Raw genomic sequence first — 26,446 nt, 5'->3', positions numbered from 1 at the left:
TGTGTGTGTGTGTGAGAGAGAGAGAGACAGAGAAGGGGGCAGATGTAAGATGTGTTGCTATGTGGGTGGGCTGTGTATAGGTGCCAATAGGCTAAGGTAATTCTGAGTGATACCTGGATGGGCAGCTGTTAGGTCATGTATGTTGCATGTTCGTGTGAGAGAAAGATAATCAAGAGGTAGATATTAGCCTTTGTATGGGTAACTTGTGTGGTGTAATTAACAGTTTTCCAAGGGACACTCAAATCTGTCCAAATGTGAGTGTGAAAATAAACTTGCAGTGTTCTCCTTAATGAGGCAGCCTGTCAAAGAGCATGAATCACTTTTCTTTAGTCAGCTGCTAGGGCATGAAGAGATTTGGAATAAATACAACATCTGTGTGGAATAGACTGAATATAATCGGCCTAAGGCATTGATACATATCACAATGTAGCAAAAAATTGAATGGGAATAAGATCACTAAATCATAGAAGTCTATCAATTAAATACACATGGTAGTCTATACTTTACATCACATTTATTCATTTAGCTGACACTTTTGTCCAAAGCAACTTGCAGAGTGGGATGACATTCAAGCTACAGTGCAAAAGTTTAACTTAAACACAAACCGAGCAGTGCAGAGTTTAAGTTAAGCTTAGTAGTCGAGAGATAGAGGTGGATAGTGCATGGGTCTGGGTGCTAGTTAGGTTGGTGTGTTAGGTTCATAAGTGGTGTTAGAAAATTTTAACATACTAAACATATTTGTTAACTAATAAAGGCCTAACTATAGCCAACAGCCCATCATGTAATTTTAGGATTTGTTCATGTTTCCATTAATTGTTGATGGGACACTTAATGTTGTAACACCATATCAGTTCAGTCAGTTCAATTTGTATTTGATAATCAAATTATAACATTACATCAGAGGAAGCAAATACATTAGCATGGGGAAATTTTGTAAAACTGTGGTGAAACAGGTTTTGCTCTTCCTATGAACTATGGCTATTTCCAGAGGAGAGAGAGAGAGAGAGAGAGAATGAGCACTTGATGTCAGTCGGGCAGGGATAGAAGGGAAGGAGCAAGGAGGAAATAAATAGAAAATAAAGACACATATCCAGTTAAAACGTGCCATAGCTTATATATATGGATATGCATAGATTGTTATGTTGACTCTGGCGGTTTTTATTTAAGGTAGGCCTAACTCCAATCGGACTAGAGTTTTTAGCTGAGCGATTTTAGGCTATGATGAGAGGAATTAAAAACTCTCTTCCAAGCCCGTGGGTGGCGCTAATGCCCCTTCTGGTCGGAAGTAACCTCCAATATAGTTAGAAGAAGATTTTGTGTTTATGTTGGCTGGTGTACGTTATTGGGGGTGAAATATTAAACTGAAAACAAGTGAGTGAGTCTCTGGTGGTGAGACGTCTTATCATAGCCTAACGCAACGTTACATGAGATACGGTCGAATAATTTGTTGTCGAAAATGGCTTCGCCGTCTGCTAGTCCCAGCTCACCGGTGATGGTGGTGGACGTGGTCGCGGTTTCAGTTTCTCCTGGTCCCAGCAGCAAAACGCCGTCTACAACCACACCACCATCCTCCACCTTGGGGAGAGGAAAGAAGCGACCTGCTAGCCCAGCTATTAATCCCGGAGTCACTAGCAACAGCAAGAAAAAAAAGATACAGTTTACTGCTAGCTCTACAGGCCAGGTTCGTTGGGCCAAGAATTACCATGAATGTATGTTTTCGCATTCTGCAGATATTAATAGCCATTCTGCTTATGTTTACTTGGCGCTTTTTCAGTTAGCAACCGTGGATGTCACAACAAGCGAAGCAAAATCAGGAGGAGGTGACGTTACCTCTGGGTCAGCTGAACCTTCGGCAAAACCTCTGCCTTTCAAAGACCCCAGTTTTGTGGTGAGTTAGTCGTCTACTTCTCTGACCATAGCCAACCCTACACTACATGGGGCAGCCGTGGCCTACTGGTTAGCACTTCGGGCCTGTAACCGGAGGGTTGCCGGTTCGAATCCCGACCAGTAGGCACGGCTGAAGTGCCCTTGAGCAAGGCGCCTAACCCCTCACTGCTCCCCGAGCGCCGCTGTAGCAGGCAGCTCACTGCGCCGGGATTAGTGTGTACTGCACCTCACTGTGTGTTCACTGTGTGCTGAGTGTGTTTCACTAATTCACGGATTGGGATAAATGCAGAGACCAAATTTCCCTCACGGGATCAAAAGAGTATTTATACTTATACTTTATCAGTCAGTCAGTAGCAGACCACTTCATCCCTGAGCAAGACTTAACACATGCACACATTTAATTTCCCTTCTAAGTTTAGAGTCCTAAGGTTTGGATCATCTTTACCAGCAAGTGAGATTAGTGGTTTTTATGACTTCCCATTCATTTGTATTCATCTGGTCTTTTCCCCTTCCTCTCCGTGTCCCTCTGTTTCAACCCCACTCCCCTCCTTACAGCACTCTGGTATAGGAGGGGCTGCAGCAGGGAAGAAGAATCGGAGCTGGAAGAACCTGAAGCAGATTATAGCCTCAGAGCGTGTTCTGCCCTGGAAAATCGACCATCCCAACTGTGAGTCATTTCAACTGCAGCTCTCCATGTTTCTGTAAATTAATCATTCTGTTTCCATGCTGTAGGACTGCAAGTATTTTGTGTCCTGTGGAAGGATGATAGGAATGCATCCTGCCAATGAGATTATCTAACTAGTGCATTGGGAAAACTGTCATAATATATAATATGAGAACATGATGATGGGAAGCATTGTTCTTATTCTTTCTAGTCTGCTTGGAGTCCGTCCATATGCAGTTGCCCGTTACCTTAGTTCGTAGTCACTAAAAACTTGAATAGGAACTTGGATATCCTCAGACAGACCTGCAAAAATACCCTCTGATGAGGAAATATACAGTATCTCACCCATCACATTTTGTAAATATTTTATTTGATCTTTTCATGGGACAACACTAAATAATTGACACTTTGCTACAGTGTAGTCAGTGTACAGCTTTTGTAACAGTGTAAATTTACTGTCCCCTCAAAATAACTCACAGCCATTAATGTCTAAACCACTGGCAACAAAAGTGAGTAGACCCCTAAGTGAAAATGTCCAAATTGGACCCAATTAGCCATTTTCCCTCCCCGGTGTCATGTGACTTGTTGGTGTTACAAGGTCTCAGGTGTGAATGGGGAGCAGGTGTGTTAAACTTGGTGTTATCGCTCTCATACTGGTCACTGGAAGTTCAACGTGGTACCTCATGGCAAAGAACTGAGGATCTGAAAAAAAGAATTGTTACTCTACATAAAGATGGCCTAGGCTATAAGAAGATTGCCTACACCCTGAAACTGAGCTGCAGCGCAGTGGCCAAGACCATACAGCGATTTAACAATACAGGTTCCACTCAGAACAGGCCTCGGCATGGTCGTCCAAAGAAGTTGCGTGCACATGCTCATATCCAGAGGTTGTCTTTGGAAAATAGACGTATCAGAGTTTCCAGCATTGCTGCAGAGGTTGAAGGGGTGGGGGGGGAGGTCAGCCTGTCAGTGCTCAGACCATACGCTGCACACTGCATCAAATTAGTCTGCATGGCTATCGTCCCAGAAGGATGCCTCTCCTAAAGATGATGCACTTACTACTTTACATTGTATCAAAGTGTCATTTTTTCAGTGTTGTCCCATGAAAAGATAAAATAAAATATTTGCAGAAATGTGAGGGATGTACTAACTTTTGTTAGATACTGTACCTTACTTGCATCCTTACAGACTAAAGCCGGGTTCACATTGTATGCGGCATGCGCTTCGCTCGCCGCTAGGTTGCTCTTGATTAAGATAATGTTCCGATAATTTTTGTTGTGCTTGTCGCCAGCGCAAAATACCTATGATTTACAGCACGCCACGGTCAAAGTTCAACATGGTGGAACGCACAATAGCGACAAGGCGGGAAAATGCTGCTTGCGCTGCGCTTTGCTCAGGCCAGTTCTTGCACGCGCAAGCCATTGAAAATAATAGGTTTCATAGTGCACTGCTGCCGCTTGCGCATACAATGTAAACCCGGCATTAGTCGAGTCATGTCATAGTGCATTTTTGTATACACAGAGTACATAGTACAAGCAGACATGCAACATATAACACTGGCCTTAGACTTATCTTTTGCAAAAGTTCCACAAAAACATAAATCACAGAAATATATACAGTAATTTGTCAAGTCTTCTGTGCAGATACATAACTGTATCATGATCAGAAAAAAACACCTCCATTTATATGATTGGGTTAATGAAACATGGCATCAAATATAGTATCAGTGTAGTCATACTAACATGTTTTATATCTTTTACAATAGATTACAACATAGATGCACCCCCTTCCTTGAAACCAGCAAAGAAATACTCTGACATCTCTGGTCTTGTGGTAAGAAGTGCATTTATAGATCCAAAGACATTCCAGTGCATATGAATATCTGTGTGGGTGAGCACTGCGTTGTAGGACAGATAGTTTATATCATACTCACTTGCTATGTTATGTGTTACAGGCCAACTACACAGATCCCCAGACTAAGCTGAGGTTTGCCTCCACAGAAGAGTTCTCTTACATCCGCCTTCTGCCCACTGATGTGGTCACTGGCTACTTGACATTGAGGAAGGCCACTTGCATAGTGCCCTAACATAAGGGTGCACTCACTCATAAAAAATACATATATGTATTGTGTGCTTTTGAAATACTGTGCACCTGATCACACCTAATGTGGAATGCGTATGTGTGTGTCTTGTAATGTAAACCATATCTGCTCTCTGGTATCCAGAGTAATGTATATTTGTATTTGCTTTGACACTTTCTTCAACTTGTTTTGTACAACTGTTATCCTTAGATTTGTAGCTACTGCTAAACACCCTATCCCCCAGGACATTGGAATTAAATTCCTGTTTAGTTTTTTGTACATGTGTGTTTTTAAAAAAAAAAAAAAATTTTATTTTAATATATATATCTTAATCTGGGCATATGAAGCAGTGCCAAAGTGTGCTTTAATTGAGTGGCATGCACACTGGTCGTGAGATGTGAACAGGTCTGCATTTCAGAAACGGTGTGGATCTAAAGGCCAACGCCCAGTGGCGACGACATTCACGTCTATGGATTTGATGCTCAAGAGAGAACAATTTTCTGAACTTTGCAGTTGACACTTGTCAGATGCTCCGTTTAAAGTAATGGAGGTCTAAGCTTTGGCATCACTTGATGTGCGTCAGACGCTGCCAGTGGGCGTTGGCCTTAATAGTTTTGGCCCTGACTTAATTTTTCTTCTTTCCACACAGAACCAATAAGTTGAAAATAAATTGATAATTACCGACCAATACATTTAGTAAAACTGTATGGAAAAGTATGCCTGTTGCTTCTAGAACATTTCGCTCTACTCACAGCATGTTTCCAGCATTAAGCAGGGTTTTACTGCCACCTGCTGTGTGGTGACGATAATGATCTTGGACAACCACATGAAGCACTGTGTCTAGTTGGCAAGTTAATGCTGCAACTCAATACACATTTTCTTAATTACTCGGAGATCACAAATTTTCAGGAGAAAACTTGCATACCTTCACTGACCTCAGAATTAACCAAATTAATTTCAGGTCATTTAAACATACACAGGACTGATGTTAAATTCCTAGGGGATTTCCCACAGTGACCCATTTCACATTACACAGCATGTAATGTGACATTCAACAACATGCCGTATGTTCTACCCAGGATCCGTAAAGGTTCTCATTCACGACTGAGAACGCTAGCGCTACTACCAGTATAGCCTGAATTTCTAACCAAAGGAGTAAAACCACATTACCAGCAGCACAGCCTTCATGAGCATTTCACAAGGGTTTCTTCTTTCATTTGTGTTTCATTGCATTAGGCCCATGCACGTCCAGAAGCCTCAATAGTGCTGTCTGCCATCCTGGACCTACGCCTGGGTTGGGATGCAAACGGCTATCAAGAAGTATCATTCCGGAAGCACAGCAACAAGAGTTCACATACAGGTGCATCTCAAAAAATCTAAATATCATGGAAAAGTCCATTGCCCTGCATAGACTGAGATAAAGGCTCAGGAAACCATTGCAGGTGTTTTGACTTAATCAGCTGATTAGAGCTTATCTCAGATTGACATTTCTGTATCATGAATTATTTATTGTAATATTTTGAGATTCTGGGTTTCTGAATAATCAATATTAGTATAATCAAATTTAAAACAAAAACATGGCTTGAAATATTTCAATTTATGTGTAATGAATCTAGATTATATGAATATGCAGTGTTGAAACACGTGTAAGAAACGTATTAAATATGCAAACGGGTGGTTGACGTTTTAGGCCGAAAAAAAGTTTTTGAATTTTTTTTTCAGATATTAGGCATGGAAATCACTTAGTCCTGTTGTACTGACCCTTCCATTCCCAAAAAATATGTATGGTCTTTTAGATTTTGTGTTGAAATTCATATTTATTCACTAATTAGTTGTGGTAGTGACTAAAATTGTCATATGGTGCATGAAAGTTATTGTTTGTAAAATTATAATGGGGTATTTTGTTTTTAATGTGAGCAATGTATTAGAATCTTCTATCATTACTTCATCAAGATCTAGCATTTCCTTGTGCAAATTTATTACATTTTACAGTATATTTCTTCATCAATACACAGAGTAAGGCATATGTCCTCAATCTTTCAATAAACGTCATATTCATTTTGACATACCTTGGTATAAAAGAAAGAAAATGCTTGTGACTTTTGCTGACCCTATTTTATATCTGTTCCATTGAGATTTTTATGATTTAGACCCCAAAAGCCTTTTTATTTTCATAATTTCTTGATGGTGGTTTATATGGTGTCACGCCATATGATAAATAACACCACAAAACAATCTGTTAATACAAAAATGTGTATTATATGCATTTCACAAGCAACAAAAGACAGTTTAAGACAGGTATATCATGTAAAGGTTCACTTTCAGAAATCACAACTATGCAAAACAGAATGCCACCAAATATTGTATAGCTCTTGGGTTCCCTGAGTTTCTCTTCTCAATGGTGGGCTTCAATCTGATTGTTTGTACGGTAGTTCCCCTTTGAGTTTATTCTCTTTATATCTGTTAAAAGACAAATTCAACAATTTATTCAGATAATTTAAAAAGTTTTCCTGCATTATAATCAGATTAAATTGTTGCAATTACTTATAGTGCTAAAGACAACATTAATATTACTGTTTTCTTTAACACCAGAATTTATTTTCTCAGACTACTATTGATATTTAGAATGTCAAATATGTATCTTTTGTATCCAAGGCTGTAGAGTGAGTGAGTGTGTGTGGGGGTGATTTCTGTGTTTTATGTGTGTGTGATTCGCAATACATGCAATAGTTGCACATCTTAAATAATACATGTTAAATCGTGTTAAATATGTCAAAATATATATTACACTTAATTATGAGTTAAACATATGTATGAAAAAACATTATTTATGCAGGAAAATGCAGTTTCTATCATACAGTGTGACAAATAAATCATATGGTGTGACGAGAAAACCCGGTCACACTATATGATATGGGGTCACACCATATGAGGTTTCATGTATTAGCATGACATTAAGCAATGTGCTTTTATGCTAAAATTCTAAAAACATGCTAACTCCAATATGACAATAGTTTTAAAGGTAATATTGACTGAAAAGTAATTTTATTTGGGCATTTTTGCGTAAAATGCGTCACATCAAAAGACAATGCAAAAGGGAACTGAAGCAGGAGTGCCGGATATACTTTTTTTTTTTATATACTTTTTTTGAAAACATGAAGAGAGAAAACTCACGTTGTAACTTTCAGTGTCATTCTGAGGTGTTGTTCTTCCTCCTGAAAGAAGGAGGACCCCTACTCCCCAAAGGTCTCCAAACAATTGCCCGTTTAAAAAAAGTAATATGGCGTCACACCATATGATATCCATTTCTGGGACAAAGTGTTTTAGTTAAGGGTGGCTTCACAATATTATGCCTGAACTTTTAGTCAAGCAGACTCACAAGTAGGCATCTGGGTTATCAATAAATGATTGAATAAACAGAAAATGAATTAATTTTCTTGTTTTTATTCAAAATTTGTGAAATGTGACTGGACAGTTTTCTGGTTTGGCTGAAAATTGTGAAAAAATGGAAGATTAATCCCATGAATGCTCTGTATGTTCATATAAAACAGCATTTTATGAACAATATCATCATAGTTTTTGAAATATTTTTTTTATAATTTAGCCTACCTATCTTTGACACATTGGACCAAGAAAAGGCCATGTCATGTCAACCACCCAAACACAGATCCGGTATAAACACTGAAATATATATAAACCCCCCCCCGAAAAAAAATCTCCCGTTTTTGGAAAGCTAAATGTTGACAGGTATGAGCTACTTTCGTCCAATCAAAAACCTTTCAAATGACTGGCACTTGCTTGCCCAGTGTTCTTTCTGTTATTTTTTTGTTTTATTGACTGTGCACCTCTGTATTTTAATCATTTGCAATGACATTCATATGACGCCCCCTCAAACTACAGTGCCCACACATCGTGTTGAATATGCGTGTGAATCCTGCTTGTGCTATTGTTATTGCCATCGTTTACGTGTGGTAATGAATGAAGCCATGCCGCGGCATGTATGCGTCAAGGAGATTAGACTAGATTACATAGGCTAGCCTACTCTACATTATATTATATATATTATACATCTACATAAGCTACAGACCATAGACTTTGGTGGAAAAGTGTAGTTTGGGTGAAGACATTAGGCTACATTTAGAAGCTAATCCATGTCATTTAATCGTTTTTTTTATTCGGTTTCATGTTCACGAAAGCTGGTAACAATTTGGCCTTGGCCTTACGCACCGATGTAGCCTATGTGGAGGTGCGAGTGTGACAGTTTTTGCAAAAATAAAATAGCGTCCCCCCACTTTAAAAATCCCCACTACACCACTGGATATTGGCTGATATCGGTCCATCCCTACTTTTTAGGACCACCCCAAACAGCCAAGGGCACAAAATATGATGCCATTTTTAATGGTCAAACTCTACAATCAGTGCCACACAGTTCACAAGTCTTGTGATGTTTTCAGTTATGTACAAAATATATTTTGGTTTGCAGGATCTTTAATGAAAAGTGAATTGCTGTGCAAAGCAATACCCTTTCAAACGGAGGATGTTTTCATCCACAAAGCACTCCTTAGGAGGTAGGCTCTCAGAATCTCAGTTCCTGTAAGCCTGGCATACATTTTACACTGTGATTAAACAAACAATCCAGTGTGTTTTGTATGACTGTTCCTTCTGACATCTCTTACCTGTTTTCAGACAGAAACACTGTACTGTACTGTAATGTCTGTGAGTCTCACAATTTCAGATGTTCTTCTATTTACATTGATTCTTTTAGCAAATCTTTTTTCTGAAGCTACTTACATATATCAGTTAAATTACAAGGGAGCAACTCAGGGTTAAATGCCTTGCACAAGGGTACAAACAGTGGAAGCTGGCTACTGCATGCTAGCACAGCTCTTTAACCACTACGCTACCACCGCCCCATTCTTATTTGCATTATTAGAGCAATAGTTCACCTCAGTTCAGGCAGTAGGCCCAGGGACTGGTCAGTCAGTCAGTTATTCTTGACTTGATGAAGGGCAGGTATGTGGGTCAAACTATTTTGATCCTGCTGCTGTTGTGTGTGTCAGTGTGTGTGGCTGACCACAAACACATGGATCCCCCAAATCAAGGTGTATAGCCTTGGTGAGCAGCCTATTAAAGGTGGACAGTCTGGCTATATCCATCTAGACTGTATTGTAGCTGTCAAAAAGCACCTATCAGATTACACACCAATGCTCGTTAGCAGGGCCTACAGGACATCGGCCCTACAATGGGTTAATGGAGTTTGCATTCATCGATGTGACGCCACCGGCGCTGAGGTGAGCCAATCAGCGTGGCCCACTGAGCAGCCACTGCAAGTGGAATGCGGGTGGAAAGGGGTTGTTCGATTATGCGTTGGAACTACTGCGGCACTTAACGGACAAGGTAAACATTAATCCTTCTCGTGTACTTTTTTTGCAATACTAAAACGACATTACTGACTTCTATCTACCATCTTTGCGCAGCCGGCGTTTACAGATGTGTGGTGTCGGTTGGGTAGCAGCTACTGCTGTGGTATAGGCTAGTTTGTGAACTAGAAGGATGGCTAGTTACTGCATGCTTAATGTCAACTGGCATTTAGCAGCCGACCCGACAACTCGTAGCGTGCCATTTAACAGCCAAATTATATCGACCCTGGCTTAGTGCAATCGGACGTCATTTTGACCCTGGTTAAATCAATGTTTGCTTCTGAACTGACGTTACCCGTCAAATAAATAAATAAATAAGGAGAGTAACGTTAACATTACATACGCGCGTGAGGAGTGGGATTCTTGCCCACTCCTGCCTTATTTAGCAGGCTAAGTTAGCCTGCTTAATACCAATGAACAGATGTTAAACCAACTTTAAAACACCCGTCAGTCACGACAGTGTACGTCTTGTACTGAGTGTAGCACATCCTATCCAAAAATACGGTCGGTATAGGTGGCTAGCATATTTGGGCGTTTTCTCTAGTTTGCTGCGAGCGGTCGTCCGCTTATTACCCCTGGTGAATCATAGCTATCCGACCGCTAACGTTAACTGGCCTGTGGAATTTTTTGCAGTTGGGTGTAACTTTAAATCAAACGAATGTCCCGTTTTTTCCACTTCCGTTTAAGATAAAGTCCAGCATGTAAATTGGATGTAATGTTCTGATTAGCGTGACAGGTTTTACTCGTTTTGTGAGTCCTGCGTTTGCGTGTCCACACAGCATGCTGTTGTCCAGGCTATTTATTCCCGTCCATTGAGGCAGCGGGCATGAGTTACGCCATACAGGTGACAAGGAGGAGGAAACCTAATTATAATCGCCCTGGGGTCGTCTAGTGCTGGTCAGCGCGTTGAATGTCAAGAGACTCGTATAGCCAGGACGCGGAGTCAACTACCAGTCAAATATTTACCACAGAATGCAGTGTAGAGACCGAAAATCGCTTTTATCGTGGTGGTCTGTTTGAAGTCACTGTAAGTTACAGTGAAACACCTGGTCACGGGACGCAAAAGCTATAAGTAGCCTGTCAGCATAACCATATAAGTTCAGGTTACATTTTTTAATGGATGTATGCATACAACTATTTGGGTTTTATTGTAACGTTTGAGCATTATTATAATGTCTATTTTTATAGCGGCAGTGAGGACATAATAATGAGCGCAATTTGCTGGTCATTATAAGATGAATTCCATGTTGGTCACACAAAGATATGCAAAGTACTTCCATCAGGGTGTGTGGGCGTGTATTTTTGTCTATCAAACGAGTGGAGAGCAAATTTGTGAAATGTTTTGCTGTTATCCAAATAGGTCCAGTTCTGTTGTTTTTCTGATTTCAAGTACTCATTAACTGTCCTGAAATAGTACATATTTATTTTGTGTCGTGTTCAGGGTTGTATTTTGCATGAGGGTGTAGGTGTGTTAATTGTGAGTGGGTCTTCTAATTTCACAGCTCTTTGGGTGTTTAAATCGGTGCCATGGCAGCGACCTCTCACCTCTCCCGGGTGTGGCGGGGTGGGGAGCTGCGAAAGTTACAAGTGTCATGCCAATTCCTGCCCCCCTGTGCCAACCGCAACCTCCCACAGACAAGATGGCAGTTGAAGCGGTGTTTCAGTGCCTCGGCCCAGCACTCCACTTACATGCTCACACCTCCACAGGTACACATTACAAACATACCCGCATGAGTGCTGCCCAGTAGTTATGGTCAGTGTACTGTAAACAGACAAACCTATTGAATACGTTTTGAGGAATGGCATGTTAGAAAAGGCTGGATTCTTAAGTATTTGCACCATTATTTCTCACCATTATTGTTATTATTAGCCACACACACACCAATGTAGGTGTAGTTTGTTGCTAATTTTGCACATGCTAATTTTGCCCAATTTTGCCCTGGCTAGCCATTCACACCACTCTAAGGCCCTAAGGAGCACACACACTCCTCCCTCTCCCCAGTCAGAGTGGCTTTGGCCCTGGGCAGCCACTCACACCACTGGAAGGCCCAAAGGAGCACACACACTTTGTGGGGCAGCCGTGGCCTACTGGTTAGCGCTTCGGACTTGGAACCGGAGGGTTGCCGGTTTGAACCCCGACCAGTAGGCGCGGCTGAAGTGCCCTTGAGCAAGGCACCTAACCCCTCACTGCTCCCCGAGCGCCGCTGTTGTTTCAGGCAGCTCACTGCGCCCGGATTAGTGTGTACTTCACCTCACTGTGTGTTCACTGTGTGCTGAGTGTGTTTCACTAATTCATGGATTGGGTTAAATGCAGAGACCAAATTTCCCTCACGGGATCAAAAGAGTATATACTTATACTTAGTACCAGACAGAAGTAGAGGTACACCTGCAACCAAGTTTGTCTAGGGCAGTTTGCACGTCACCCATGAAAGTGGCCTTCATAGTTTGCATTTGCGTTCCCTCCTCAGGTGAACAGCATCCTCAAAGCCAATGAGTTCAGCTTCAAGGTGCCTGAGTTTGATGGCAAAAACCTGAGTTCGGTGATGGGCTTTGACAGCAATCAGCTGCCGGCCAACGCCCCCATAGAGGACCGGCGCAGCGCAGCCACCCTGCTGCAGACGCGCGGCATGCTGCTGGGCGTGTTCGACGGCCATGCTGGCTGCGCCTGCGCCCAGGCCCTCAGCGAGAGGCTCTTCTACTACATCGCCGTGGCCTTGCTGCCGCACGAGACACTCCAGGAGCTGGAGAACGCTGTGAGTGCCTCAGGAGCATTTATTTATTTTCTCTCTCACTCTCACTCACTGTGTGTGTGTTCAGACAGACTTCAGCCCTGCTTTAAGGGATTAATATATTCATATATATTCATGCAAAAGTGAAGTTGTAGTCCAATTTTCATTTGTCTACACCCTGTAATATGAAATCCAGGATGATCCTATTGTGACATTTCAATACTTGAGGAAATCTTTTTTAATCGTCTAAGCTGTGTGTGCGTGTGTACAGGTGGAGTCGGGCCGTGCCGTTCACCCGCTCCTGCAGTGGCATAAGCATCCTCATGACTACTTCAGTCGGGAGGCGCAGGCCCTCTACTTCTCCTCGCTCCGCACCTACTGGCAGGAGCTACTGGACCTGGGCACGCCCGGCGACAGGCCCACCGTGGGGGAGGCGCTGGTCAGTGCCTTCAAACGCCTGGACAACGACATCTCGCTGGAGGCACAGGTTAGCCACACACCTTCTCTCTGGCCACGTGCTGAAAACAACACTACCTTCAGCTGATATCTCCTGTGAATCTGGCTAATGACCCTGTTGAATTGGACCCTTATTAAACTCCTCCTCTGTCAGAATGCACTCACAAGCAGCTGAGATTATGCAAGGATAGTTTGAGCTGGTGGAAGGGGGTGATCAGGCAGTGAAGTGCGCCTTTTTTTTTCCGTATTGGCAGTAAGCGCTTTGCGTGCTGCTTATGTGCCCAGAGCACCTCGTGTTTTTTGCACCTGCTGCGCCTCACATATTTTGCGGAGGCGTCCTGAGAGCCTCGAAATTGAAAAAAGTTCAACTCCAAGTGGAAAAGCGCCCGCTTTTTTTGATGAACACATAGTGCACCGTGCATTTCATGCTGCAAACCGAGTCCTGTCTGATCGTTACCAAAGAGAGACCATAACAATCTTGCTTGACCTTCAGCTGCCCACTACATTTAGTGTGGTCTTAATTTCACTCTTTGGGCAAAGGTTCAAGTTTTGTTGGCAAGAGGACCCTCGTAGAATTTCTATGTATTACATAAACATTTGAGTTACATAAACAAGTCTTTCTGTGTGACAGCTGGCCTTTTGGAAGCCTCCCTGGCAAAATACCTTTTTGGATGCTAAATTTAGAGGGGCTGTTGGACATAGGCAGTGTGATTGGTGTTGGTGTAGTATTTCTTAACCTTTTGCATGTGTTAGAGCCCAGAGCTTGTGTGAGTTTCTCAGTCTCTGAAACGGCTTTGTACTGATCGCCATTTCCCGTCTCTGCAAATCCGTTTAACTGGTCAGAGATTTATATTTTGCTTTGTGAAAGCATTTTTCAGTTCAAAGTGTATTTAACTAAAGTTCACTTCCTAACATTGCTGAAACAAAAGGAATTGAAATTGTTATAATTCTTTATTAAAGGTGCTCTAAGTGATGTTACACGATTTCTAAGCTACGGCTTCTAAGCCGCTTTTAGACCCTGGGCTGTCCACAGAGACCGTGTTTTTCTACAGTGTATTCAGGGGACAGGCAGCTTAGAAACTGCGTAACATCACTTAGAGCACCTTTAATAAATACAGGTTTGTTCTTGTGAATCACCTCCGGTCTATATGTATCTCTGTTTGTGTGTGTGAATTGTCCCCCTCAGGTTGGTGACCCCAATGCATTCCTGCACTACTGGGTGCTGCGTGTGGCCTTCTCCGGGGCGACGGCCTGCGTGGCACACATTGACGGCAACGACCTGCACATCGCCAACGCTGGGGACGGGCGCGCCGTGCTGGGCGTGCAGGAGGCCGACGGCTCCTTCACGGCGGTGACGCTCTCCAACGACCACAGCGCGCAGAACGAGGACGAGCTGCGGCGCGTGCGCCAGGAGCACCCGGCGTCCGAGCACAAGACGGTGGTGCGGCAGGAGCGGCTGCTGGGCCTGCTCATGCCATTCCGCGCCTTCGGCGACGTCAAGTTTAAGTGGAGCATCGAGCTGCAGAAGCGCGTGCTGGAGTCGGGCCCGGACGCGCTGCACGAGAACGAGCACACCAAGTTCATCCCGCCCAACTACCATACGCCGCCCTACCTGACCGCCGAGCCCGAGCTCACGCACCACCGGCTGCGGCCGCAGGACCGCTTCGTGGTGCTGGGCTCGGACGGCCTGTGGGAGACGCTGCACCGACAGGAGGTGGTGCGCATCGTGGGCCAGTACCTGACGGGCGTCCACCAGCAGCAGCCCATCTCGGTGGGCGGCTACCGCGTCACGCTGGGCCAAATGCAGGGCCTGCTGCAGGAGCGCAAGGCGCGTGTCTCCTCCACCTTCGAGGACCAGAACGCCGCCACGCACCTCATGCGCCACGCTGTGGGGAACAACGAGTTTGGCACGGTGGACCACGAGCGGCTCTCCAAGATGCTGAGCCTGCCCGAGGAGCTTGCCCGTATGTACAGAGACGACATCACCATCATCATCGGCCAGTTCAACCCCCACGTCATCGGAGCACAGCAGGACTGAAGCAGTCGGACCTGCATGTCATAGGAATATCCAACCAAACATCCAGAAACACACACACGCACGCACGCAGACATGCACTAACACACACAGATTCACTCTTTCCTTGGTGGTGCTTCATGCTCGGGGAAGACTTTTAGACTGTGCCTGGAATGAGTGTGTGTGAGCGGGTGAGTGAGTGTTGGGTGTTTCATTATCTGAAACACTAAGCGTGCCAAAATGACTGTCCACTGTTCTCATGTGTTGAGCAGAGAGGATGCAATCAGTTTTAAATGTGTTTCTATGAGGAGCTACAGGGGAATGTAAGGTGTTTGCACATGTGGATGTCTTAGGCGCTGGGCAGCTGATTGTAGTCAGTCTACTGCTGTCATATCATGCTAATGTCGGCTAATCTGTTATGTTACACAAAAAAAGAACGCACTCCAGTTATCATGAAATCAGTGTGAATGTGCCTGGGTATGGGTGTGATCTTGTGCAAGCCTGTTTGCATACTCCAAGGTCAAACTCCATTGTGGATACGGTTTACTGAAATATCTGAAGGGGCTAGAGTAGCGCAAGGCTAAACTGAAACTCTTACATGCAGTGCTGTATGTTACATTTATGGACAGCCTGTGGTGTGTGTGTGTGTGTGTGTGTGTGTTTGAGTGAGTGTGAGAGGGTTTCACCTTCTTTTCTATTCTAATACTTTCCCTGGGAAGTGCTATATTTCTCCCAGTGTATCTGTGCACACGTGGTCACACGCACAGACAGCAGCAGATGTGTACAGCAGCAGGTAAAAGGAATGCTGCATGGGTCAGGAGGCTGGTGGTGGAGGATATATGGATATATAGCACAACATTGACTTGGTTACGTATCTGATCTAAAGCTGTTAAGATGTAATTAATCAACTCCACTGAAGATGTATCTCTATTTAAACGCAGTTCGGAAGTATTCATTTGGGTGGGTGGGATCTCTGTCCTATTTTGTAACTATAGTGTTTTATTAAAACAATAAAAACAAAGCTGTCTATGTGTCATTTGTATAAGTTTCAGAAGTTCTGTAGACACTGACACTGGACTCCTGACTAAATAAATATGACATGTAGATTATGCATCATTAATAATGTCAACACTAGCAGACATGCAAAATCTGCTGTTGGTGATTATGTGAATATACAGTATAGTAGTGATATTCCTGGAAAGATTTTATGAAATATACGTGGCTCATATCCCCTGCAGTAATTAGTTGTTAGTTGTTTAGGATAATGCCAAGATGTGTTTGGAAATATGGCCTTAAAGGGACACCAGGCAACGTTTTCGTGTTAATTAATCATCCTCGTAAGTTGGTATATGGTTAAATGACTCATTACAGGGCGAATGAAGACTCTCGCCCGCCCCTACTGCCTGTAAGAAGAATATCCCACTTGCAAGTTCGGTGTATCCTACCCGCCGACCGAAGCAGGATCAGTTTACATCCTGCATACAGCACAGAGGCAGGCTACCGAAACTCTAACGATTGTTGCAAACTTGAATATAATGGCAGAGCTAATGAAGAAGCAGCGAAAACCCTTGACGGAAGATGCAAAGAAAAGGAAAAGAGCTTCAGAACGAGCGAGGGGGAGTTTCGTAGAGAAAAAGCATCAAGCTTGCCTCGTGTCCCTTTAATTTTCCTCTGCAATACCCTATGGAGAATAGATTCCACAATAAGCCTAGAGACAGAGGATTTGTTATGAAGGAGTTTGTGGTATCTTTGTGCCTAGTTACTGGCCTGGCAGGGGGGGTCAGAGATGCGGCATAATCCACAGTGTCACTAGAGGGCGCTGTGCCAGGCAGCGTGGTGCTAACCTGCTGCTCTACCCTTGCTCTTTTTTATTGCTCCTCTATCTAACCGATTTCACTGGATGAAACAAAAGTGTGATGACACCACCTCAAGGGAGAAACCCTGCGTCTGGTCACTCTGCAGCATCCCTGAATCCATAGCTCCCCCATCATCCATCATGGAGCTCATTGTAAAACCCCTTATTACTCAATATCTTCATGCTGTACTGTAACTGTATCATTCCATCCAGTTTCTGTTTACCATTGTGTTGCAAAGTGACAGAGAGAAAAACTGAATGAAAGGAATGACAGGTTTCCACTGGCATGAGAGGCTCATCTCTTTCACGAGTAGAATATATGGCATGATTCTTTTCAAATCTAAACTGTATGATTTGCATATTATGACAGATCACACAAGATTATGGTGGATTATTTTAGACTCTACCATTTTTAAATTCTTGGTTTCAACACACATCGTGTCATTTCAGTTTTATAACCACAGTTCAGTTCAGTGCATAGGGATTTTTAAGCAATTTAGTCTCATTATGAAAACAATTAGGGAAAATCCAACCTTGAAGGAAGACCAATTTATTTTGATAAACAATAATACTTTATATTAAAACAAATATATACAACACATATAAAACACATGAGCCACAGTTATTGACACCTCTATATTTAACACTTTGTATTTGGCTCCCTTCTTATGACATCCCATAAAGAGAATTCAAGTGAAAGAAGATATTGTAGCCTACTCTATGTTTATGCATGTGGTGTGGAATGGGGAATCATTTATTTTTATGGATTCATATGAGTGCCCTCAGTAAACTGCACAACAAACAGACAGCAAACAGTTAGAAACAGTCACGCAATTGGCTTCTTAAGAGATCGTGCGCGTGCCCGCCCGCCCGCCCGCCCGCACGCACTCGCGATTGCACTGACTGGGTGAATCTCACGAAGCCTGTCAAACTGACATCAAAATATTATCTACCTCATTTGATTGATTTTTTAATTTAAGTAACTGAATAGAATGTGAACTTTTATTTTCTGATAAAAGTATTATAGTAAAACAATTTAATATCACTTTATTTCAATGTTAATGTAGCAAGATCCAGAATAATTCTCATTACCGATATGGTAAATGACAAACGGAGACCATTAGTAAGAAAACTATTTTTTGATTTTTTTTTTCATTTACACAAATAAGTACATTAAATGAACAGTACTGCACATCAAAATTTATATTTTATATATTTTAAATTCCATTTTAAATGAATTAACTCTCATTACCGAAATACAATGTGTATTGAAAAGTTCAATTTTTCAAATAATCTCTTTGTTATAGATATATTTTGAACAAAACCCACTCGTGGGGCACAGTTAAGGAACATATTATAACAAAATGAAGACATTTTTGTCTCTAAGAAATAACATCTTTACAATATCTATGCATTTTTATGCATTACGGTAATGAAAAGTCTGTTACGGAGGATGAGAATGTATGTTACGGTAATGAGAATGATTTCATTTTACCAAATGAATTTCAGATACACACAGGAGAGGTGTTAAATTGCTAGTGTCACAGGAAGGGGATTTACCAGTCAACAACCAGTGGCCAGTCAACAACCAAGCACTTTTACCATCCAAAAAATCACCAACAAAGCAACCTTTGTGGGCAAAAAACATCACCAAAAGAGTAGCTTTCGAGAGCATTTCACTGGGCTTACAAGCAGATACCTTCCTTCGTGTGTCTGTGTTTTGTTGAATTTGAACCCATGACACCTCCAGAATGCTCAACAGTGGTGTCTGGCTTCCCAGATCCACCCTCCTCCACACTCCTGATTGGTTCTCTACCAACAAATACCAACAAATTCTTTGGGCATTTCTGTTCATTGCTGTGGCTGTTTATGATCCAATCAGCAACATAACCAGACAAACCTCAAGCCCTAGAGTGGGCACCAACAACTACCACTCTGGAAACACAGCAGCAAGATTTAACACATCTCAGAGTCAATTCAGGTTGCTATGAGGGCCTCAGTCATGGCCACTGACTTCCTTTTTCAGCTCCTTTCAGTGACCATATTTGAATACTAAAATCTAACAGAAGTGTTGTGGTCAACTTACAAAGCCTCAAACACCTATCTTCACTGTGTCTGCTTGTCAGCCACCTTGCCTTACCTCTGATACCAGTTCTGCATACTTTAACTTTCAAAGGCTTTCTCCATCACATCATCAAAAGACAATAGTTAGCGCAATAAAGTAGACAATGTGCAATGTGCTTGTCATGTCTGGTCTCAAAGCAGTCACATCCCTGACCCATATGTCTCTCCAATTGCAGTAGCATCCATGGCCCTAGCTCTCTCAGTTGATCTTCTCCACATCATGCCAGTTCATCCATTTTCCTTGTTTTGCTTGAGGCATTGCTGTTGAACGTCTAGTTTGCTCCGCTTGTTCTCAAAATAAGCTGGTTACCATCTGTCTCCTCCTGTGCTGTAGACTTACAGTACCCCACACTTTCCAACTGGTACAAAGACCAAACTCTTTTCTTCATTTCTGCACCTGCCCAACAACATTGTACCACCTCCCTAAATTCGTCATGTTTTTCACAATAGACGGAATCACCTCGCCATCAATATACAACTTTTCTTCCCTCTCCTAATAGATACACCTGTACATTTGCTAGGTTAAATCCTTGTTATCCATTTTGTCATTCAACTTGGCCTACGGGTACATGGAGCCAACGGATACATAGCCACAGGTACATTGGTCATGTCACCTATAGGCTCAGATGGGAGGTATCTGAGTGCCATCCTGCACCTTTTACTGTACCTCCAACAACCAATTTGACAACCCATTATGGTGCCCTCATAATTACCTCCATTGCCATGGTGAAAACCAATGGTAGTTAAAAGAAGAAGAAAACATGACATTACTGATTGACAAGAGATAGAAAAAAACCACAAGCAACTGATTAAAACACTATCATTGGTCTATAATGCCTATGTTGTGGTATGCCATGCAAGTAAACTTGGCACCAAAAAATGACAGAGACAGAATCCACAGTCAAAAACACAGAGCCAGTACAGAGCAGACCAGACAATCGGGGCAAAATTATATCAAGGGACCGGGCGAAACTGTAGATAAAACAGTAAAGTTAGTCAAAAATCCAAGAAGATTTAACATGAAATAGGCTACGCTTGAAAAAATTATCATCTGGGGAGGACAAAGCGGAATCACAAATCGGTATCACATCAACTGTTTTAACGCCTTTTAACAACGGGCTGAGAAAAAAGTTAGTAGAGAGAACACTAGATGTTAGGTGAACCTGACTAATAGAGGGAACGGGTCATCTTATATCAAGATAATCACCGCATCATTACCGCAACTCAGCTTCTCATTACCCTTTAAAATGCGTGGTAATGAGAAATTGGAGTAACGGTAATGAGATGTCCTTGACTAAGTTGGCAAATAACACAAAATGCTAGCAAGCTATGTAACCTTAACCTTTACAAAATAGTAAAGTCTTATATATTGTCTTTATCATCATAAAATATCATTTCAAATATTTTTAAAAGCATTGAGTATCGCAGCATATCGGTAATGATAATCAACAGTGTAACAGAATAAAGATTCTATGACATTTACACAAATATCATGATGTGAGAGAGGAGAGAACAACTGAACTTGACTCCATTTTAAACCTTTTGTCCCAAGTGATGCATCATGGGTCTGCTTGTTAATTTAATGGAACAGTGTACTTTTTATAGGCAGGCAAGTCGCATTACGGTAATGAGGAACATTTAGTGTGGACACAATATTTTTACAATAAATGTAACCTTTCCTTTTGCAAAAAATCATAAATATAAATATTAACCATACATATAGACATTTTTACACAACTTTGTATAATCTTCTTCAATTTATGTAAAAATGATTTTTCATGAAATTAAAACAAACAATAGAATAATGGATCCGGACACATTTCGGTAATGAGAATTCACTGATTTTTTGTTAAATTGCTATGAAATAGTGTTATAATGATAGTAAAAAACATCTGTCCCTATAGTATTCTTTACTGTCTTTGTAGAAAACATCATAGTTACTATTAATAAAATATTGTTTTCAGAAAATAGAACCTGGACATGTTAACCACAGCTTCATGAGAATCACCCGACTAGGCTAACGGACAGACACCAGTAAAATTAATGGGAGATCGCGGTGGTCACGTCATGAAGCAAGATTAGAACCTGCGACGCTGGCACACAGTGCTTCAAGTGCTTTGCACAGAGACGTCTAGTCCATTGTGCTACGGGAGCACTGTTTAATGTAGCCTAGTGCTCCATGTTCTATCCATTATGACAGTCTCGTGACGCTAGCCGTAGCGTGCATCGGCCAAAGGCCCTCCTTCTCGTAAAAAATGATTTTTATTTCTCCGGCTGTTGCAATTGATATCAGTGGTTAATATGAGTGCTAGAAACAGTCACGCAATTGGCTTCTTAAGAGATCGCGCGCGTGCCCCCCCCCGCCCGCACGCACGCACGCACGCACGCCCTCCCTCGCGATTGCACTGACTACGCTACCGGACACCGGTAAAATTAACGGGAGACGGCGTGACAGCGGTCTCGTCGTGAAGCAGGATTAGAACTTGCGACGCTGGCACAATGCTTCAAGTGCTTTGCACAGAGACGTCCAGTCCATTGTGCTACGGGAGCGCTGTTTAATGTCGTGCTCGGTGATCTATCGATTATGACAGTCTCGTGACGATGGCCGTAGCATGCGTCGGCCAAAGGCCCTCCTTCTCGTAAAAAAATATTTTTATTTCTCCGGCTGTTGCAATTGATATCAGTGGTTAATATGAGTGCCCTCAGTAAACAGCACAACAGACAGACAGCAAACAGTTAGAAACAGTCACGCAATTGGCTTCTTAAGAGATCGCGTGCGATTGCACTGAATACGCTACCGGACACCGGTAAAATTAACGGGAGACGGCGTGACAGCGGTCTCGTCATGAAGCAGGATTAGAACCTGCTACGCTGGCACAATGCTTACAAGTGCTTTGCACAGAAAAGACCATTGTGCTACGGGAGCGCTGTTTAATGTCAAGTCAAGTCAACTTTATTTCTATAGCACATTTAAAAACAACTGAGTTGAACCAAAGTGCTTACAAACAAACATAAAACAATGACAATGGTACAACAACAATAATCACATAACATGGGGGGGAAATAAATAAATAATTGAAATAATAAACAAATTGGTCAAAAATAAAATAAAGAATAAAGAGTGTGTGTGTGGGGGGGGGGGGGGGGGTATTAAGGTAGATTAAAAGCTTGGGAGAAAATGAAAGTCTTTAAGTTAGACTTAAAGCAGTCAATGGTTGGAGAGGACTTAATATGTACAGGTAGACTATTCCAGAGTTGGGGGGCAACAACAGAGAAGGCTCTATCACCCTTAGTTTTAAGGCGTGTTTTGGGGATATAGAGAAGATTCTGAGATGAAGACCTAAGTGATCTTGGAGTGCTGTAAGGAATTAGTAGGTCACCTATGTAACTAGGTGCCAAACCACTGAGGGCTTTGAAGACAAAAAGTAAAATTTTAAACTTAACTCTGTGCTCCACAGGTAACCAGTGCAGCTTAGCCAACACAGGAGTTATATGCTCACGTTTCTTAGAGCCACTTAATAATCTAGCTGCTGCATTTTGAACTAGCTGAAGTCTGTTGAGAGTGGAGTGGGTCAGGCCTGCATATAATTGTATAATTACAATAATCTAGTCTAGATATAAGAGTTTCAAGATCGGAGAAGGACAAAAAGGGCTTCAGTTTTGCAATGGTTCTTAACTGGAAAAAGCTGCCTTTGACCACACTATTTACTTGCTTATGAAAATTTAAAGAGGAGTCAAAGAAAACCCCAAGATTCTTTACTTCACTGTGGCAGTTTGCAGAGAGAGGTCCTAGTGCATTTTTCAAGATAGAAACATCGCTTGGAGGGCCAAAAATAATTATATCAGTTTTACTTTCGTTCAGTTGAAGAAAATTTCTTGCCATCCAGCATTTGATGTCACTGAGACAGTTAAAAATATTCTCCAAAGAACAAATGCCATTAGTGTTAACAGGCAGGTAAAACTGAGTGTCATCTGCATAGCAGTGATACTGAATGTTATACTTTTTAAAAATTGAGCCAAGGGGTAGCATATAAAGAGAGAATAAAAGAGGGCCCAAAATGGAACCCTGAGGAACACGACATTTTATAAGGGCAGAGGAAGAGGAGAAATTGCCTAAACTAACTGAAAATGATCTATCACTAAGATAAGAAGAGAACCATTGCAAAACAGAACCCTGGAGACCAACTTCATCCTCCAAGCGTTTTAATAGGATGTTATGGTCAATGGTGTCAAATGCTGCACTCAGATCAAGAAGCACCAAGAGGGCACAAGATCCAGAATCAACTGCTAAGAGAATGTCGTTTTGGACTTTAAGCAAGGCCGATTCAGTGCTGTGCAGAGATCTAAAACCTGATTGGAATTTATCACATATATTGAACTCACTCAGATAAGAAGAAACCTGAGAGAGGACAACCTTTTCTAGTATCTTTGACAGAAAAGGTAATTTAGAAATAGGCCTAAAATTCTTCAGGTCACTGGGCTCAAGGTTAGGTTTCTTAAGTAAAGGTTGCACAATTGCATGTTTAAAACCTGAGGGGACCACTCCATTGGTTAGTGAGTGATTAATTATGGCCAATACAAGAGGGCAGATGATGGTAAAAACTTCTTTAAAAAGGCGTGCAGGTAAAACATCTAAGTGGCAGGATGTAGATTTCATATGGGAGACCACCTCAGAAAGCTGGGAGGAAGATATAGCCTGAAACTGTTGGAGGCAGCTAGGTGAAAGTTCTATCACTGAGGGATCGATCCGAATCTGGAGGTGAGATTTGAGATTTTATTTTGTCAATTTTATTGATGAAGAAGTTGAGGAACTTCTCACAGATTTCTGTTGAAGGGGCAAGAGTAGATGACGCAGAGGCAGGATTTATAATAGAGTTAATGGTATTAAATAAAACTTTAGGCCTATGAGCATTATTGTTGATAAGCTGAGCATAATACTCAACCTTTGCTGCCTTAACAGAGTTTTGGTAGGTCTTTAGAGAATCTCTGAAAAGGTCATAGAAGACCTGAAGCTTCTCTTTTTTCCATTTGCGCTCTGCTTTCCTGCAAGATTTTCTGACAGAACGGGTCGTGGCATTTAACCATGGAGTGGTGATAGTTTTGACACGCTTTTGTTTTAGTGGGGCAACACAGTCTAAGGTCTCAAGACAGGATGCATTAAAGAGAGTGACTAATTCTTCAATGTGAGAGCAGGTGGAAATAGTAACAGAGATAGGTGAGTGAGAGAGGATGAAAGTATTAGAGAAAGTTGTGGCTGTGGTGGAATTAATAGAACGGGCAAAGGAATAGGACTTAGGGGGAGATACAGGGGGACAAAACAAAATAGATTCAAATAAAATCAAAAAATGATCAGAGACCCCAACATCCATAATTTCTAAGTTGGAAACATTGAAACCATAAGACAATACTAGGTCTAATGTGTGGCCTTTCTGATGTGTCGGGGCCATAACAGATTGCACAAGATTGAAAGAGTCCACAAGGCATAAAAAGTCCTTAACCAAAGGTTTTGATGGGCAACAGATGTGAATGTTAAAATCCCCTAAAATCATGAAATTGTCAGAGCGAGAGGCCATAAAAGATAGTAGATCAGCAAATTCTTGAATGAAATTACAATTAAGCTTAATTTTTGGTGGTCGGTAAACTAATGCACAGAGGAGGGTGGCATTTATCTTTACAAGCTGTACCTCAAAAGTGGAGAACATATCAATTTGTACAATTCTACATTTAAAGTTGTTATTATAAACAGTGACCAGACCACCTCCACGACCAGTAGCCCTAGGGGAATTCATGAAGCTGCAGTGAGGAGGGCAGAGTTCTCCAAGTGGAATGACGTTGTTACCGCTGAGCCAGACTGCGTTATAAACAAAAAGTCCAGGTGATGAGACGTGAAGCGATCGTTTAAAATGAAAGTCTTGTTACAAATAGATTGTGTCGGGAGGAGGGTCTTGCGCATGCTGCAGAACTTCCTGCGGTGAACCAGCTGTGAGAACTTTTACCTTCGGATGAAGGTCTTGCGGCGGTTCAGGCGCAGTCTGACATGGTGATGTGACATTCTCAGCAGCTCCATCGAAGTTGTCCAAGATGTGAGAGACAGATTCTCGCTGCGTTATTGGTCGCTGTAGATTCTCCACTGACACTGAGTTGTTTGCGGGAGCGGACTGCTCTGGAAAACCGCGTTGATTAGGCAAGAAATCCCATGGAGATGATGGAGGGAAGCTTTCGTCTGTCGCACGGATGATAGAGCGACCTGCGCCTCTGTGCAAGTAGCGTTTCCGCCGGAGGATCCCCGCTGCCTGGCAAAGGTGGAGCACCTCGATGTTGATGGTGTCGGTGGAGGCGAACTGTCGAAGTTCAAGGGGTGTGTACTGAAAACCCCCCATAGCCAAAACACAAACTCCGACACGGCTTGATGCATCAGCCAGTCCAAAGTGTGCAATTTAATCACCTAGCTAGCACGAAGCCTCAATCTCCGGCTGGTCAGTCAACCGACTAAACCAGCAGCTGGACCGACTATATGAACCCAGCGTATTCAGGATAGAAAAGGAGAGAGACACTAGCAAGCTCGAATCCAGCACAGCTTCCACCACACAAGCAGACAGCAAGTCCAATAGCAGTGAAGGCCTCGCTGATGGCAATCGGCAGGGGGGGAAAAAAACAGCGGATCACCAGGCGAAAAAAAAGCAGCGCAGGTAGAACTCGGACTAGAGGCAGACTTCATAAAATGCAATAAAAGTGTGGAAAAACAAAATAAACCGTTTAAATAAAAAAGGCTATCTATAACTGTACAGCTAAATTAACAAATATACAATAATTGAAGAAAAATAATCAGGAATAAAATAGTAAAATATTTAAAAAATCCGAATAAAAACAGGTCAGACGGAGCGGCTTGCAGCCAGCGTCCCCGTTACTGCAAGCCGTATACATACCGAGCGGAGCAGAGCTGAGTGCAGTTACACCCCCTTAGCCGTGGTAAAATCAGCATAAGTCACAGACTTAAGTGGGTTATTGCGTTCCTAAAACTGATACCACATTAACCTGGCATGGTTTCATTACAGGAAGAAAGAATAAAAGTGACCTGCACTGATTGCCGTAACAAAAGGAATAGATGAATAGAGAGAATCATATGATCGTCAAAGTTATGAAGCCCCTCAGTCCATTCCTGATATCGGAAGAAGTTCCCACAGACCCCACGCTTTTTACAGTATGTGGTAACATCT

General features: G+C 42.2%; 2 protein-coding genes across 2 annotated transcripts; both read left to right on the top strand.

Moving 5' to 3' along the window:
- The first annotated feature begins 1,306 nt into the window (after positions 1 to 1,306).
- Positions 1,307 to 4,910, top strand: ino80c (INO80 complex subunit C). The gene is made up of 5 exons (XM_076281101.1): positions 1,307 to 1,681; positions 1,775 to 1,888; positions 2,443 to 2,554; positions 4,317 to 4,384; positions 4,506 to 4,910. Exons 1-5 carry the CDS (start codon positions 1,457 to 1,459, stop codon positions 4,635 to 4,637), a joined length of 651 nt encoding a protein of 216 aa, XP_076137216.1. The 5' UTR covers positions 1,307 to 1,456; the 3' UTR covers positions 4,638 to 4,910.
- Positions 4,911 to 9,914: 5,004 nt separating this feature from the next.
- Positions 9,915 to 16,271, top strand: pdp1 (pyruvate dehydrogenase phosphatase catalytic subunit 1). The gene is made up of 5 exons (XM_076281100.1): positions 9,915 to 10,028; positions 11,554 to 11,758; positions 12,520 to 12,804; positions 13,052 to 13,267; positions 14,423 to 16,271. Exons 2-5 carry the CDS (start codon positions 11,579 to 11,581, stop codon positions 15,272 to 15,274), a joined length of 1,533 nt encoding a protein of 510 aa, XP_076137215.1. The 5' UTR covers positions 9,915 to 10,028; positions 11,554 to 11,578; the 3' UTR covers positions 15,275 to 16,271.
- Positions 16,272 to 26,446: the final 10,175 nt, after the last annotated feature.

This window comes from Alosa pseudoharengus, unplaced genomic scaffold (genome assembly GCF_046254945.1).
Source record: "Alosa pseudoharengus isolate Yale_2024_CS ecotype anadromous, Long Island Sound unplaced genomic scaffold, YU_APseudo_1.1 YU_APseudo_1.1_scf_12, whole genome shotgun sequence".
Lineage (NCBI taxonomy): Eukaryota > Metazoa > Chordata > Actinopteri > Clupeiformes > Clupeidae > Alosa > Alosa pseudoharengus.
This window is presented reverse-complemented; position numbering and strand designations above follow the sequence as displayed.